The 16,566-nt window shown below is 44.7% G+C and overlaps 1 protein-coding gene across 1 annotated transcript in view; it reads left to right on the top strand.

Annotated features, from left to right (window-relative positions):
* SLC25A43 (solute carrier family 25 member 43) overlaps window positions 1-16,566 on the top strand; it is a gene marked incomplete at both ends in the record, with an annotated part of 34,640 nt that overhangs the window by 9,548 nt on the left and 8,526 nt on the right. Inside the window, one exon of the mRNA XM_079727318.1 lies at window positions 1,098-1,270. Within this exon, the coding sequence (XP_079583444.1) occupies window positions 1,098-1,270 (173 nt within the window). The remainder of the gene's footprint in view (window positions 1-1,097; window positions 1,271-16,566) is intronic.

The following is a 16,566-nucleotide window of genomic DNA, read 5'->3' on the forward strand; positions in this document are numbered from 1 at the left end:
TTGGAAACAGCCTGGATAAACAACAAGGTCCTATTGTATAGCACAGGGAACTATATTCAATATCCTGTAAAAAACCATAATGGAAATGAATATGAAAAAGAATATATATGTACCACTGAATCACTTTGCTGTACAGCAGAAACTCACACAACATTGTAAATCAACTATACTCCAATAAAATAAATTTTTTAAAAAAAGAATTGGAGGGGCTTCCCTGGTGGCGCAGTGGTTGAGAATCCGCCTGCCAATGCAGGGGACACAGATTTGAGCCCTGGTCCAGGTAGATCCCACATGCCACGGAGCAACTAAGCCCGTGCACCACAACTACTGAGCCTGCACTCTAGAGCCCGTGAGCCACAACTACTGAAGCCTGCGTGCCTAGAGCCTGTGTTCCGCAACAAGGGAAGCCACCGCAATGAGAAGCCCGCGCACCGCAATGAAGAGTAGCCCCCGCTCGCCGCAACTAGAGAAAAGCCCGCGAGCAGCAACAAAGACCCAACACTGCCAAAAATAAATAAATTAATTAATTTTAAAAAAATTTAAATTTAAAATTAAATTAAAATTAAGTTAAAAAATTAAACATTCCCATGTTTAATTTTTATTAAATTTTTAATAAAACATTAAATTTTAATTAAAAATTAAACATGGGAAACACCCATGTACCCACCATATACCAGCTCCTTCAATTAATGTTTTGCTTTATCTGTCCCTCTAACCATTCATCAGTCACATATTCTTTGATGATTTCCATCTAAGTTGCAAACATCAGTACACTTCGGCCCTCAACCCTTCAACATGCATATCATTAACTAGAGTGCAATATTTGTTTATGGCTCTCTTAAAAGTAAAATCGACATAGAGTACACACATATTTAGGGAATCTTTTGATGCATGCATTTTGATCAATGACACAACCCGTATCAAAATATAGCACGTTATCATGACCCAAGAAAGTGCCTGCTGCTTCGGTTGGAGTGACTTGTTTAACAAGCCCAGAGCCGGTCCTGTTTACTTTCCCTGGATTCCCCACAGGCATTTATGTTCTCAAGCCAGTGTTTCCTGAGACATCACAGCCTCTCCCTGGTCTTGTTTTTCAGGTGCTCTCCCTTTCTCTGCTGGCTCCCTTCTAGTTTACATGAACCTGGAGAAAATCTGGAATGGACCCCGAGATCGGTTCTCTCTCCTCCAGAACTTTGCCAATGTCTGCCTGGCTGCCGCGGTGACCCAGACACTCTCCTTTCCCTTTGACACGGTGAAGAGAAAGATGCAGGTGAACAGTTATGTTTGGGGGGGTTTGTGGGTATGTGGGAGGGATGGCTTGCAGTGTTTGTGGGTGGGTAACAACAGCAAAGAACATGGAGCCTGAGCAATGCCAGGTTTCCAAGGAGCTCATGACTGCTCATACAAACACTCTGCAAACCCTCACTGCGTGGCATTTCTGCTGCTAACCTCAGGGCAATGGACTTGAGCCCAAGCCACCTCCCCATTCCCATCCTCTGCTTTTTTAGGTCTTTTAAAAAGCACTTTTCTTTCCTCTCTTCATAGCTGCCACTGCCCGTTACATCAAGGCGGCCTCCACAGTGAGGACAGGACACCCTTGCCTTCAAAGCCTGTCCATAGTTCAGTGAAACAGACTGGAAAGAACCAAAATAAGCCAAGAACTATCAATAGCAAGGGGCCAGTAGTCCCTGATTCCCCTGCTGAGGAAGTAACTGCATTTGAAATGGGCCGGTGTCTTAGTGGGATTGGCCCTGCATTTTCCTAATTGTTACCTAGGAAAACTCACAGTTTCTCTACAGACCACAGAGACAAAAGCCTGATATCTGAGGTCTCAAAGAGAGGAATTGGCTTAGCCTAGAATCAACCAATTTTGATCAAAGAAAAATCAGAGTAGTCCAAGTAAGGTTGGGGGTTACAGGCAGGTCCACACAGGGCAGGGGTGGGAGTCGGTGGACTCAGAATCAAGCAAGGCTTCGCATCTGCCCTGAACCCTGCTCACTCTCCGCCAGCCTCCCTTCAGACTCCACATCCACAGGCTTGCCTGCCTCCCTGGCCTCTTCCGGGCAAATCTTGATTTATACAATCGATGTATTCCTGAAGAGCTGCTTGGATATTAATTTGGGGGAGTTGAATCCAATTTTCAATGATCAGTCCCCACTGAGTTTGTTTTTCCCCATGTCTCTAACTTGTCCTTCTGCTATCTCAGTGGCCCCCGGCTTCCCCACATGGTTTTCTTTGCCAGGCCAGGCCAGGCCTCACTTACCTCAGCACTAAAAAGCCTGCAAGTGCCTATCTCAACCTATAAAGAAAAGCTGCCTTCAGAACAATACACATCACAATTACACCCAATTCTGCTGCTCCAATCCATCAAACTTTTCATCTGTCTGGGTTGCGTTCCTTTCCTGTCCTTTGTCCAAACACATTTATAAATTGTCACGCTATTGTAATTTTAACGTAGATGCAAGTTTAAAGCCTGCTTAGTGCATGCTTATTTAGAAAAGCCATTATTCCTCATTTTAAGAGTAATGTACATACACTTAAAAATGGTTAAAATGGTCAATTTTATGTTGTGTGTTTTACCACAATTAAAAAAAAAGAAATGCACATAGATTATAGAAAATTTGGGAAATACAGAAAAATACAAAAAAGAAAATAATAATTACCTATAAGCCCGACACCTATGCATTATGATGATTAATACTTTTACTTCTGTGTATGTTCATATGTGTATGCATATGTGTGTGTGCATAAATATAAGTATATAATATCTACATATGGAAAGTTATTTTTCACAAAATTGCATTCCTACTGTATATAAAAATTAATATCTGTTTTTTTCACTTATTTTATAATGGATAGTGCCTCAGGCCATCAAGTATTAAGAGCATCTTTTCTAATTATCACATATATTCCACCATATGGATGTGCCATAACTTAAAAAAATAAAAAACAAATTTATTCTCTCAAAGTTCCAGAGGCTAGAAGTTTAATATCAAGGTGTTGGCAGGGCCATGCCCCTTTTGAAGGCTCTGGGGGAGGATTCTTCCTTGTCTCTTCCAGCTTCTGGTAGCCCTAAGCATTCCTTGGTTTGCGGCAATACAACTTCAATCTCTGGCTCCATCGTTCCATAAATAACAATTTCTGTTTTTTAATATTCAGGCTGTTTCTAATTCTTCAGTATGATAACACCACAGTGAAAGCCCTTGTATTTTTTCACATTTGTGATGACACCCTTTAGCTGTATTCCTAGAAATACGGGCCACAAGATAAAAATAATTCTAAGGCTCTTAATGAAGTTTGCACCCCAGAAAAGCTGTAAGTTTACGCCTGCACCAGCAGTGAGTGGGGTGGTCCATCTCAACTCCCATCAACAGTAATGACTCTCACTTTCTAAATCCTTGTGAACCTAATAATAGCTGAAAAATGCTGGCACATTACTTTAATTTGAATTTCATTGATTATAAGCAAATTGCATGTTTTTCATATATCAGTTTGTCCTTTGTATTTCTTTGTAAACTTTCAGTGTCCATTGCCTATTTTTCTAGGCTATTCAGCTTTCTTTACTAATTGGTAAGAAGTCTTTATATGTTAAAGATATTAACCCTTTGTCATACACTGCATGCATTTTTCCCAGTTTGACAGTTGGCTTCTAATACTGTTTATGTTGTTATTATACATATTTTTAAAATTTTATGCAAATATATATATATATATTACTATTTTTTGGTTTCTAACTTTGCTCTCCTGTGTAAAAGGCCTCCCCCATCCCACAATCATATGACTATTCACTTATATAGTTCTTTAAATATTTTTGTTGTAATTTTTATACTTATCACTTTATTTAGAATTTACCTGAGGTATGATGTGAGGTCATCATCTGACTTTAAAAAAAAAATAGTTTACCAATTGTTTAAGCACCATTTTTGGAATAATCTCTTTTCCCCACTACTCCGTGCTGCGACTTTTACCACATCCTGGATACTTGTATATGTTCTAGAGTCTGTTTTGGGGCTGTGTATTCTGAGCTGTAGATTTGTCAGTCTGTCCTCATGCCAGTGCCACACTATTTCAATTCCTATAGCTTTATAATACCTTGTAATGTCTGACAGGGCATCTACCCCCTTACCACTCTTCTTTTCAACGTTTCCTTGATTATTCTCAGTCATTTGTTCTTCCTGATGAACTTTAGAACTACCTTGTGATTATGACTGGAGTTATGTTCAACCTATATACTTGGAATAATGTATGTAAAATATTCTATCTTTATTCAGGAATACTGTATATCTCCCCTATAGCTTCAGTCTTCTTTCTTTACATTGAACCATATAACATTGCCAACATCCTACCTTTTTGACAAACCCAAAGGGCAACTTCATATGGTTAACTCCTATAAAAGTTGATTTCTTCATATGATAATTATGCTCTTTCTAAAAAAGATAGCTTCTTAAAAAAAATCCAGGGTGAGGTTGAGAGGGGAGGAGGTATGATATACCACAAGCTTTTTATTCATTTTTTTTTAACATCCTGGCCCTAGGAATTTATCTTCCTGTCAGGAGTGAGAATGGGCTCTCGCTGGTTGGCCATCAGAAGATGGATGAAACTAAGGCGGCTTATATCACTGGCTTCCATGCTTTGAGGATTGCTTTTTGAAATAGTAGAGCCAGAGGCGTCTCACCAGCACTTTCTGGCACCTCTTATAATTTAGTGTTCCTTATTCAGAGTTCAAGGTTTAGTGAGCTCACTTCCTCCCCATAGCAATCCTGCTCAAACCCAGGGCTTTGAGCCTGGGGGTTGGAGCAGTCAGTGAGAAAGGGTAAGAGTCTAGGACCAACTCCGGTGTGTGGGTTTTTCCCCTACACCAAGGAAGTCTCCAACGGCAGCTGAGTGTCCTACAATTCCACTCAACTCAGACACTCTCTACTCGGAGACAGCATCAGATTCCACAGGCCAAGGGCTCAGTCCCACAAGACTGTCCCCCCATTTCAAATGCCAATGTCAAGTCCAGGTTGTCACCTGTGCTTCTGAAGTATAAATTAGAGGTTCCCACAGCCCCATCCTTGGATTCAATTAATTTGCTAGAGTGTCTCACAGAACTCAGGAAACCAGTTAACTCACTAGATTACTGGCAACCAGGCCCCATCCTTAGGTGCTTTCCAAAAGCCGCTGCATTAACATAAACTCAGACGTGGTTGAAAGGGGTTTGTTATGAATATCAAGGCACCTTTATTGCTCTCATCACTTAGGTAATGTCAAGGATTATAGGAGCTCTGTGCCAGAAATGGGGACGAAGACCAAGTATATATTTCTTAGTACACATCACAATATCGCAAAGGGTTTCAGATGAAATTCAGTGACATCTAAATGTGAGGGTGGAGGTTTCAGTCTTCTCTGTAAACTTTTAGCTTTCCTTTTTCCACCTGAGAGCTAGAACAATGACCTCTTATGGGGTAATCTAGCCACCACTACATTCTACTCTAGAATATATACCTACCACAACAATCTGCTGTACACTAGAAGTGGGTATTTGGGGGTAAATTTGATCATATTTTCCCTTGTATGGAAACCTGATGCATAATGCATACACAGAGCTTCAACAAGAAGCTTTCAACTAAGTGCAAAGTCATGATGGTTGTAAAAAAAAACCCAAAAAATCCAAAGAGGCAATTGCATGGTTTTCACAAAATATGATCAGCATCCAGTTATGAATGACAACATAAATGTCATCCAAAGATACGGGAAGCAAAATCTTACGGTTGCGATCAAAGTGTTTTTTACAGGAGTTAATAAACACTAATACCTTGTCCCGCCTACTTAAAAAAAAATTATTAACTCCCCAAAACAGAACCACAGACTGCTTTTAAATGCAAACGTGTGTTGCTTTCTCTGGCCATTAGATGTCGCTGCAGTAACGGAGCTTATCTGAGCACGACCTGAGGGTATGGGAGCCTTGCAGCTGGCGATCACCGACTAGTTAACAACCCCCTTATCCCTGCTCAAAATACATCTTCAGTTCGGAGAGTAAGGAACCTAGAAACAACAGGCTAACCGTAAATTGTATTGTGGCTGTTGTTTGTTCCTGCAGAGCAGTCAATCCAACTTCTCCAAGAAGAGAGAGCTTTAATAACAGTCTCCCCGCCACCCACTGTGGGAGCAGGCAGGGTTCGCCTGCAGAATTTATAAGGAGAGAGCTTTGCAGGGCAGCCGGGCTGCTCTGACCTGAACACACTTAATGATAACATTTGCATTCCATCAGCTTTCCTCCTTACACTGTCCATCAGGAAGCAAATCAATGTCAGGTGTCTGTTGGATAACAAGCTGGACAGGGAATTTCTTGAACCCGCATACCGACTGGCCACTTTGTCTGAATGTCTCATTCTCCTAATGTATGCTTCATCCAGACACACACATACACACACAAAATCTGTCCGTTTAATGCCGCATCAGGTCGGAAGTCTCTTGACCACTAATGACAGTAATCGTAAGTCTTGTTGAACCAGCTGAGCCCTTCCTTCACCGTGCTTACACTCATTTTATTCCTTTTTCTTTTCCTCACCCCGGCTCCTCGCTGGCATGCTAGAGACTGGAGAGGTAAATCAATTGTGCATGTGCATGTTTTGATGGGATGGTTTCTGGTGGGAAGGGGGTGAGTCAGCCCTGCGCACAGATAGGATGAGGTGCCCCCATACCTGGGGCGCGTTCATGGCCCCCAAGACCACCCTGCCTGAAATGCCCTTGGCCACACTTCAGCACACTTCAGCTCAAGCTCTTCCAGGTATGTACCCGGCCTTTCCACGTTTGTCTCTCCCACACCTGGCCCTGAGCTTGGGACCAAAGAGGCTGGCGGCACTTAGTGTATTGGGAGGACAAGTAGAACAGTAAAATACTGATGGAGATTAGTTTGATGAATCTGTGGGCTCTCCACAAGGACCAGGGGGTCCTGAGCAAATGGTTCTCTGGACAGTTCATGTGGAAAAAAAAAGGAGGAAGATAAGCTGCCTGGAAAATCCAGGGAGCAGCTGAGAAGGTGGAGCTTTGGAATCTGGTGGGCCTTCTGAGAGGATCAGGAGGGAGGCACCAGGCACAAGCTCGGTCTCCCACAACTCTGCCTGACCCCCCTCCCTGCAGCCCGTATTCGGTGTCTCCGTTTCATTAAACATAAAACCAAGTGTTAGCCTGTTGCCTTCTACCCAGGGGACTTCGACCCCATCAGCGCTCACAAGGCAAGCAGGATTAGGCCAGGTAAGCATTTGAACTGAAAGCACATAAGATGAAGGACAGAGGTAGTATCCAAGGGGCACAGCTGACTGAGCAGAAGAGGCACGGTCCCTGAGTGAAGAGAGGGCCCCAGCTGTTCAGACAGATGCTTGAACCTGCCTGAGATGCTGAACTGGGCACTCCCGCCAGGGCGCCCCGCCCCTCTCGTGGTTTCTCCTACTCAGATCCACATCCTCAGCCCTGAGCCACATTTCCCGAGCCCTGGCCCCACACTTCTCACTGTTTGCCGGACACTGCCATTTGGCTGTTGCCTCTCCAGGGTCACCTCTAAGTATGTATCAAACTGTCTTCCCAAGGTTCTGCATTTCAGTGCTGTCATTCCCCCAGCCACCCAGGCTGCAGACCCGGAAGTTGTCTTTGACTCTTTCTCTTCCCCCTCCCCCAGTCAACCTTGAACCCAGTTGGGTCTTCATTCCTAACGCTCCCACGTTGGTCTTTCTTTTTGTCACTGTCCCTGCCCTAATCTAGGACCTTATCAGCTCATACCTAGGCTACTGCAGTAATCCTCTAATTGGTCTCAGGATTAACTCTAAAACGGATCATAAACATTGGGTACTAATGTACCAGGCACTGTGCTAAGGGCTTTATGCTCATTATCTCATTTAATCCTGGCAATAAACCTGCCAGGTGGGCACTGTGCTTATCAAGCCCATTTCACAGAGGAGAAAATCAAGTCACTGAGAGGTTCTGTAGCCTGCCCAAGTTCACACACTCAGTCACTGAGTAACCTGAGATGTAACTTATCACCAGGGCCAATATTCATTTCAGTCCCCCCCAGCCCAGGCTTCTGCCAGACGAATTTTCTTAAGATCTGCCTGCGTTGTGTCCTTTATTGCTCTGAGAGAATAAAGGCTGAGCCCCTTGGCCTGGCAGGCTGCCCTTACCAACTTTGCCGCGCTCACTGCACAGAGGCCCCCTATATCAGGAGTCGCAAAATCAGATGCCGGCAGGAACTTGGAAGTAACAGGAAAAAGACAAAGTAGGGAAACCCAGGTAACATAACACTCACCCCCTAGAGAATAAGGATTTCGGTGCAGTCTGAGCCATCCTGGCTTTCAGAAGCATTCTGGAGCGCTAACTGCACTGTGCTCACAAAATGTGACCAGCATCTAAGTATGAATTGCAACGTGGAACAAAGTGGGCCAGGGGAAGCTGCAGCAAGTTCCTGTTCTCCAAAGGATAGATGCCAATTAGAAATGTTGGCCCACTTTTCAAGGGAGCCTGAAATCCAGATTTTTATGTAAGATCCCAATTTTTCAATGTTGGCAAATAAAAATTGTTAAATCCTGCCAGGGCTAAAGAGAACATGCCTTTTTCTGACCTCTGCTCTGTTCCAGCCTCCAATTCAATCAAAATTCTCTTAGCCCCCCCTCCCCCATCCCCCTGAAGAATAAGTGTATTTCACATTCCTGTCCCCTCTGCCTGGGGCATCTACCTCCATCTCACCTGACATCTGCCCCGTGGTGGCTGTCTCTTCTGACCTACAACAGCACACATCTGTTGCTTTCGTTTTATAAAGAAGTTGGCTTTTCCTCAAAAAACTTTTCCTCAAACAGCTATCCTATCGTGATGGATAAAGGCAGGTGTTTTGCCTCTGTAGAACCACAAGTGGGGGTGTTCCCCACGGCCTCGGAGGGGATTCGGGGGTAGGAGAATCCAGGTTAACTAACAGGGTGCTCTGCCAATAACCGCAGATGCTGTTTTCACTGTCACTCCCACCTCACCCCCAAGGGCATATTTTGTTCCAAAAGCTTTGTGGGTGGACAACCCCTTTTAAATGATGCTCTTAGCCTGTATGTGCGCTCTGGTCCAGCTGGTTTATTTTCCACAGCATTTCTCCGCGTGCCCCACCTTCTGCCATCTCTCCACCATTGCAGCACATCCCCACCCTGTCTGAGCCCCCTCCTGAAGCCTTCTCTCCCCTCCTCAAGAGGAAGAAGTCTCCCCATTCTGAACGCCCAAAGCTCCCTCTCGCTATAGTTCTCAGGCCCATGTCACATGCTTCCTCGTATCGTAATCTTCCGTGTCCGTTATTCCTTCTAGACTTTGAGCTCTTTGTCTTTGGGACGTATGTCTTACACATTTGTATGTCCCCACAGCACGTAGCCTCATGTAGCAGGCACTCGATACTTGTTTAAAAATGAATGAAGTTCAGGGCCGGCTTCTGAGATCTCACTGCCTTGTGAGTACAGAATTGAACCTTAGCTGCTGCTGGGTGAGCCCCAAGTCTGTGTGCTCGTCCCTACCCTCTGCTGAAGGTAAGAACAGCCTGCCCTTTCCCCGGCCTGCTGACCTAGGGAAACCTCGACTTGTCCCCTGTCTCAGACTGCCTGCAATCCTCGCTCTGAAAGGGCACTATCTCCCACCCCCTACCTTAGCTCTCCAGTTGTGTATCGCAGCTCCAACAGCTGTTACCATGTCAAGAGAAGTAAATATGCTAAAAGGACAGAGTAAAACAGTCTTGATGTACACCTCCGTCTTCATGGCAACCTCCCACCGCTCTGTACAGTACCTGGAAGTGCCTGATGAATCAGCATCATAGCACTTGTATTCGTCAGTTTGTTGACTTCAGTAAATGTGATATGAATGAACAGGTCTAAATCTGTGCCCTCCTTTGGTGGGAAGGCTTTTGTCAGGGGACAAAATATGTCTGGAGGAGGTAACGAAAGGAAAGTTTTCCCTGGGAATAAGAAATTGTAATCACGTGATAATAACTACCATTTATTGGTCATGTGATACAGACCGGGCAGTTTATCATCCCATTCCATCCTCTTTATCGACCCTATTAAGTATTGTTATTATTCCTAGTTTCTAGGTGAGGAAATGTGCCTCTAGGTGAGGCACAGAGAGGGTAACTTGCCCAACAGTCACTTAGCTAGCAAGTGGGGCGGGGGGCTGGGATTGAACCTAGGTCTCTCCTTCAGGTCCATGCTTTATCCACCAGGACAATAGGGGCTTGGTCCTAGATGCTAGGTAATCGTTTTTTGGTTTTTTTTTTCCAGTTCCCTTGCCCTGGGTGTGGGAGTAGAGGATGAGGGAGAGGGAAACCTAACCTTGAGATCTGGGAACACTCGGCCTCGGTTGAAAAAAACAGTAGTGCGCAAGCTCAGAAACAGGCACGAGGGTGGCTTTGGCCAGGGAATGGTTAACTCAAGTTGGAGAAAAAAAAAAACCTTTGGAAATCCAGGCTGTTGGGGGCTCTGGCTTTCTTTGGTCACTGGCAGCCTGACAATGGAAGGCTTGAAGCCGGCAGGTTGGAATGAGAAGCAGAGAACATTCAGCAGCCATGGACCTTTGGCTGGCGCAGACTGGCCACGCCGCTTGGACTGACTGGGAAGAAAGCCCTTCTGGCTCACTGAGCCCCTAGAAGAGCAGGTGCAAAGCCCCAGGAGGGGAAAGTAGATTGTTCTCATCACACCTGCTAGGAAGCGCTAAGCGAGTTTCAGATGTTCCGCCTAGTTCAACATTTCTTGGTTGACATCGTGTCTATTGTCAGTAGGAATAGAGTTCTATTTCCCCAGCACAGCCAACTTGCCCGATGATCCTGAAGTACAAACACTGCTGGGTTCTAAGCTCTCGGGGTCATGGGAGAGGATGGGAATCTTACCTTTTTAGTTCGTTGCATTTTTAACTCCTTGCCATCATCTTGCTCTGGGGGCTGGCCCCTCTGGGGACTGACTTCTTCTGCCTAAGTCAGTAGCATTGCCTTGGCAATTCTGAGAAAAAACTATGCTTTTCGGATCCAGGTAGATGTCTGGACATCCCTCAGGCCAGGTGGCTTCGTTTGAGCATCATCGTTAAGGTGTATGGAAAGGAAGTCTCCCCTTTGCTTTTTCCAAAGGTGTAGAGTGCCCTAAATACTTTAGGGATGGCAGTTGTTGATCATGGAAACGAGACTGTCCCCTGGAGGGCAGGCAAGGAGGGAGCAGGCAGGAGCCATCTTAATTCCACTCATTGTGAAATCACTCTGCCCTTTCTCTTGACCTGAGCTGGCTTACTCCTTCCAAGAGATAAAGTCTGGGTATCAAAATGGCCACCCTCGGGCTTCCCTGGTGGCACAGTGGTTGAGAGTCCGCCTGCCGATGCAGGGGGCGCGGGTTCGTTCCCCGGTCCGGGAAGATCCCACATGCTGCGGAGCGGCTGGGCCCGTGAACCATGGCCGCTGAGCCTGCGTGTCCGGAGCCTGTGCTCCGCAACGTGAGAGGCCACATCAGTGAGAGGCCCGCATACCGCAAAAAAAAAAAAAAAAAAAAAAGGCCACCCTCTGCTAAGCAGACTTCTTTGAGCTCCAGCTAAACAATAACAGCAGCTAAGACAGGCGTTCCCCTTCCCACTGCCTCCAGAGTGGGGGTGAAGAGAGAGGTAGGGGAAAGGGAAAGAAAGGTCCCAGAAAAGGACTGCTGTCAGCCAAGAAAGGCCTGCAGCTCTGAGCAGTCATCTGCGGCTCCTGCTGTCAGGAGGAGATGAACACTGGGGTTTGCCCATCCCTCCGCTGGCCTCAAGCCAGCTTTCGAAACGCAGCACCAGTTTTTACCTCCTTTCCCCCACAGAGCTGTTGTTCATTTGTTTTTGACAGCTGTGTTCATCTTAAAGCTTTCATGGGCAGATTAGCTCATTGGTCCAGAGTGTGGGCTTTGGGTGCCATCCCTGTCCCTTACCCTTTCCGTGAACCTGGGTAAGCCACATCGCCTCTCTGAGCCTCATCTTCCTCATCTGTAAAACACGGGGAGAAGCCTAATGCCTGGCTCATATCCCCATGGAGAAGACTGAATTGGGTTAATGCAGATACAGAGCCAAGCACAAGATAAACACTCAATATAAATACTCAATAAAACCGAGGTACTATTTTTATTGTTCTTGAGGCATCTCTTCAGAATCTATGCATGGCGTTGAAGGCCTGATTAGAACCACAAAAGCCGGGCCAGGTGTGTTTATGTGTTTCCTATGATCGATATAAACACACAAGTGAGCTAGCATCGTAAGACCTCAAAAGATCTTCCATCTCTATAGATAATGGTGATCAGGGATGGTAGGGGAGTGAATCATTCATTCATTGGGTTAATTTAACAGGCGTTTACCTAGAGGCCACCCTGTGCAGGTACTGCCTATGTCTGTATTCCCAGCCTGCAGAAAACTGGCATCTGCCAAATCTTCTCCTGCACCCTTCCTACCCAGTCTCACTCCCAATCAAGGTGACACTAGGGAATTCCCTGGCGGTACAGTGGTTAGGACTCCGCGCTTTCACTGCCGAGGGCCTGGGTTCAATCCCTGGTCGGGGAACTAAGATCCCCCAAGCCGTGGGGTGCAGCCAAAAAATAAAAATTAAAAAATTAAAAATTAAATTTTAAAAGGTGACACTAAAAGTTGGCCCTTCGGCCACTGCTACTCAGCATGCGCTCCCACGGCCTCCCTCTGCTGCTCTCGCTTGCATGCATCTCAATTGCTTTCTGGCCCAGCTGCACTTTTGATTTCCCTGCTCCGCCCCCAATCGGCACATGAGAACTGTTTCTCTTCTCTTCCCAAGCAAAATACTAACCTGCTGTCCATTTACTCGCTTCCCCCATGTCATTGCGGGCTTTCCGAGCAGGTCCTTGGGCACCTCGGCCAGGATGGGGAGTGACTTGTAGGCTTGCCAAGCCGGGGGCAGCTGCCTGCACCCGTTTCTGTGGACGTCCCCACCACAGAGCCAGGGTGCTTCTTGGCTGTATGAGGATAACTCTTGGGGACCTAGCTCTGCCAAGAGAAACTTGGGCCATGTGGCTCACAGGACATAAAGGTCCTTTTACTTCAATACCATTGGCTTTTTTTTTTTTTGGCTTGTTTGACTATTGGGGATTTGCCAAAGGACAAAAGCCTGCTACCACAACTGCCTTCCACGCATGTATGTCCTCAGATGGCTTGGGAAGTGGACCACTTGGTCTTCAGGTTGCGTCCCATATGGCTACAGAAGATAAAAGTTGTTTCCAAATAACAAGTGAAAGATTCTGAGCTCCTGTTTGCTCCAACTAGCAGACTCTTTTTTTGTTTTTGTTTTCTTTCTTTGGTCTCTCCTTTTAAATGCTTTTTTTTTTTAAATTAAGACTTTGGGGGGTTTTTGGAGCAGTTTTAGATTCACAGCAAAATTGAGAGGAAGGTGCAGAGATTTCCCACGTACCCCTTCCCCACACGTGCGCGGCCTCCCTCATTACCCACAGCCCCCACCAGAGGGGTGCATTTGTTACCCAGGATGAAGCTACACTGACACATCAGAATCACCCAAAGTCTGTAGTTTACCTTAGGGTTCACTCTTGGTGGTGTACATTCTATGGGTTTGGACAAATGTATAATGATGTATATCCATCATTATAGTATACAGGGTGTTTTCACTGCCCTAAAAATCCTTTGTGCTCCGCCTATTCATCCTCTCCCCCAAACCACTGATTTTTTACTGTCTTCATATTTTACCTTTTCCAGAATGTCATATAGTTGGAATCATACAGTATGTAGCACTTTCAGATTGGCTTCTTTCACTTAATAATATGCACTTAACTTTCCTCTGTGTCTTTTTGTGGCTTGGTAGCTCATTTCTTTTTCATGCTTAATGATATTTAATTGTCTGATACCACAGTTTATTTATCCATTCACATACTGAAAGACATCTTGTTGCTTCTAAGCTTTGGCAATGATAAATAAAGCTGCTTTAAACATCCATGTGCAGGTTTTTGTGAGGACATAAGTTTTTTTTACCTCCTTTAGGTAAATACTAAGACCTAATCTAATCAGTACAATTGCTGGCTCCTATGGTAAGAATATATTTAGTTTTGTAAGAAACCACCAAACTGCCTTCCAAAGTAACTGTACCATTTTGCATTCCCACCAGCAATGAACGAGAGTTCCTGTCACTCCACATCCTCACCAGCATTTGTTGCTATCAGTGTTCTGGATTTTGGCCATTCTAATTGGTGTGTAGTGGTAATTGGGTTGTTTGTTTTCTTATTGTTGAGTTTTAAGAGTTCTTTGTATGTTTTGGATAACGGTCCTTTATCAGATATGAATTTCGCCAATATTTTCTCCTAGTCTGTGGCTTGTCTTCTCATTGTCTTAATGCTCTTTTAAAATTAATATTCTACCTTTTGCATAGGTAATATATGCATATGATACAAAATCCAAAAGGTACAAAGAGTGTCCATTGAAAAGTAAGCCTTCCCCAACCTTTGTCCCTGGGACTCCCAGTTCACTGCAGAGAAAACACTGGTTGTTTCCAGTTTCTTACCTGGTCGTTCCAAAGGTGGTCTGTGCAAAGATACACATAAACGTGCACATTTATGTTCTTTTTGTTTTTAGATAATCAGCAGCATGCTACATATACTCTTCTGCACTGTTTTTTTCACCTAAAAATGTATCTGGGAGATGGCACCTTATCAGTCCAGATAAGCTGCCACATATTTTTAAATGGTGACATAGTATTCCATAGTCTGATGTACTGTTTCTTTAACTAGCCCCCTACTGATGGACATTTAGATTATTTCCAATTTGCTGCTGTTACTAACAATGCTGCAACAAAAATCCTCGTAACACATCATTTCCCACAGGGGCAAATATACCTGTAGGGTAGATTCCTAGAAATAGGATTGCTTTGGTCAAGGATATATGAGTTTTACATCTTCATAAATATTGTTTAATTATTTCAGAACTCATGGAAAGAATGAACAACCTAAAATGTTGCCTCTGTTGGAAGGCCTCTATGGAGTTTATCACAGAAACAATCAAGCACATTGCTTTGAAGCATTTACCTTTCATTTCCATCAACTGCAAGTTCGTTCCTCCTTTTCTTCAGTATGTATTAAGCACATACTGGATGCCTGGCATATTGGTAGATCTGGGGGCTAAAACCACATACAAGATAGATAGACATGGTCACTGCCCTCATGGTATTTATAGTCTGTGAAGTGGGGGAGACATGAAAGAAATAATTATACACTAAATCATTACAAACTGTGGCACGTGCCAGGAAAGAGAAGTACAGGGTGACCAAAAGTGTTTACTAGGCTCCTGACTTAGGCTGGAGATCTGGGAAGACTTCTCTGAAGAAGTGCTGTTTAGTCTGATTAGTAAGAGAGACTTAGCTAGGCAGAGGGAACGGCAGATTTGAAGTCCTAGGGGCAGGAAGGAGCCTTGAGTAGGACCAACAGCATGGATTAGAGGAGCAAGAAAGGGCCTTCAAGTTCATTTAGTTCCAGCCTCCTTACCTGACGTGTAAGGAAACTAAGGTTCAATGAACTAAAGGATTTGGTCAAGGTTATGCAGATAGTGGCAGAGCCAACTTTCTCAGACCCGGCTTTCTCAGATGATGTCTGCTGCAGAATGCTGCATGCCCATCCTGGCAGCTTCAGATCTGAACTAGACGCAATGGGATAGTTGCCCGGGTTTGTGTGGAGGGAGGATTTAACTTAAGAGCCTTGTAGCTCGTAACCTGACATGTTTTGTGTCTCTTTGCTAGGAAGATACGGTTGGGGCAAATGGCGGTCTAGCGTTCTAGTCTACTGGGTTGGTTTAGTCTTCAGCATACTTTTCTCCAAGTTTTGGTTTTTGATTTTTTGGGGGGTTTGGGGATTTTTTTTTTTTTTTTTTTTTTTTTTTTGGCCATGCTGAGCAGCTTACGGGATCTTAGTTCTCTGACTAGGGATCAAACCTGCACTCTCGGCAGTGAAAGCGCAGAGTCCTAACCACTGGACCACCAGGGAATTCCCTCTTCTCCAAGTTCAAATACTAAATAATAATGATAATGGTGGTTACTATATGTCAAATGCTGTTCTAAGCACCTTGCATATGTTTCATTTAATCTTGACAACAATCCTATAAGGTAGGAGTTATTATTATTGTCCCATTTTAGAGATGAGGAAATTGAGGTTCAGGAAGCTCAAGGCATTTGCTCAAAGTCCCAGAGCTAGTGAGTGGCAAAGTGAGGTCTCCATCTAAGCAGTCTGGCCTCAGGACCCATGTGCTTTCCCCAGGCGTTCTCACTGTCAGCAGCAGATTGATGGGCTCAGGTCTCAGCCTGAGCTGCCTTGTGCTGTGGAGGGCCTACACCAGTGATCCTCAACCTGTCTGCATATCAGACTCATGTGAGGAGCTTGCCAAAAATGCTGACGTCCAGACCTCACCCTAGGTCAGTTAAATCTCAGTCTCTGGGGGTGGATCCCAATCACTGATGGTTTTCAAAAGCTTCCCTGTTTCGTCTAACATGCAGCTAAAGGTTGAAAAGCACTGCTGTATAGCCTTACCATTCCTTCTTTCTTTGGGGGTATTTTA

This window comes from Hyperoodon ampullatus (assembly GCF_949752795.1).
Source record: "Hyperoodon ampullatus genome assembly, chromosome: X".
NCBI classification, from domain to species: domain Eukaryota; kingdom Metazoa; phylum Chordata; class Mammalia; order Artiodactyla; family Ziphiidae; genus Hyperoodon; species Hyperoodon ampullatus.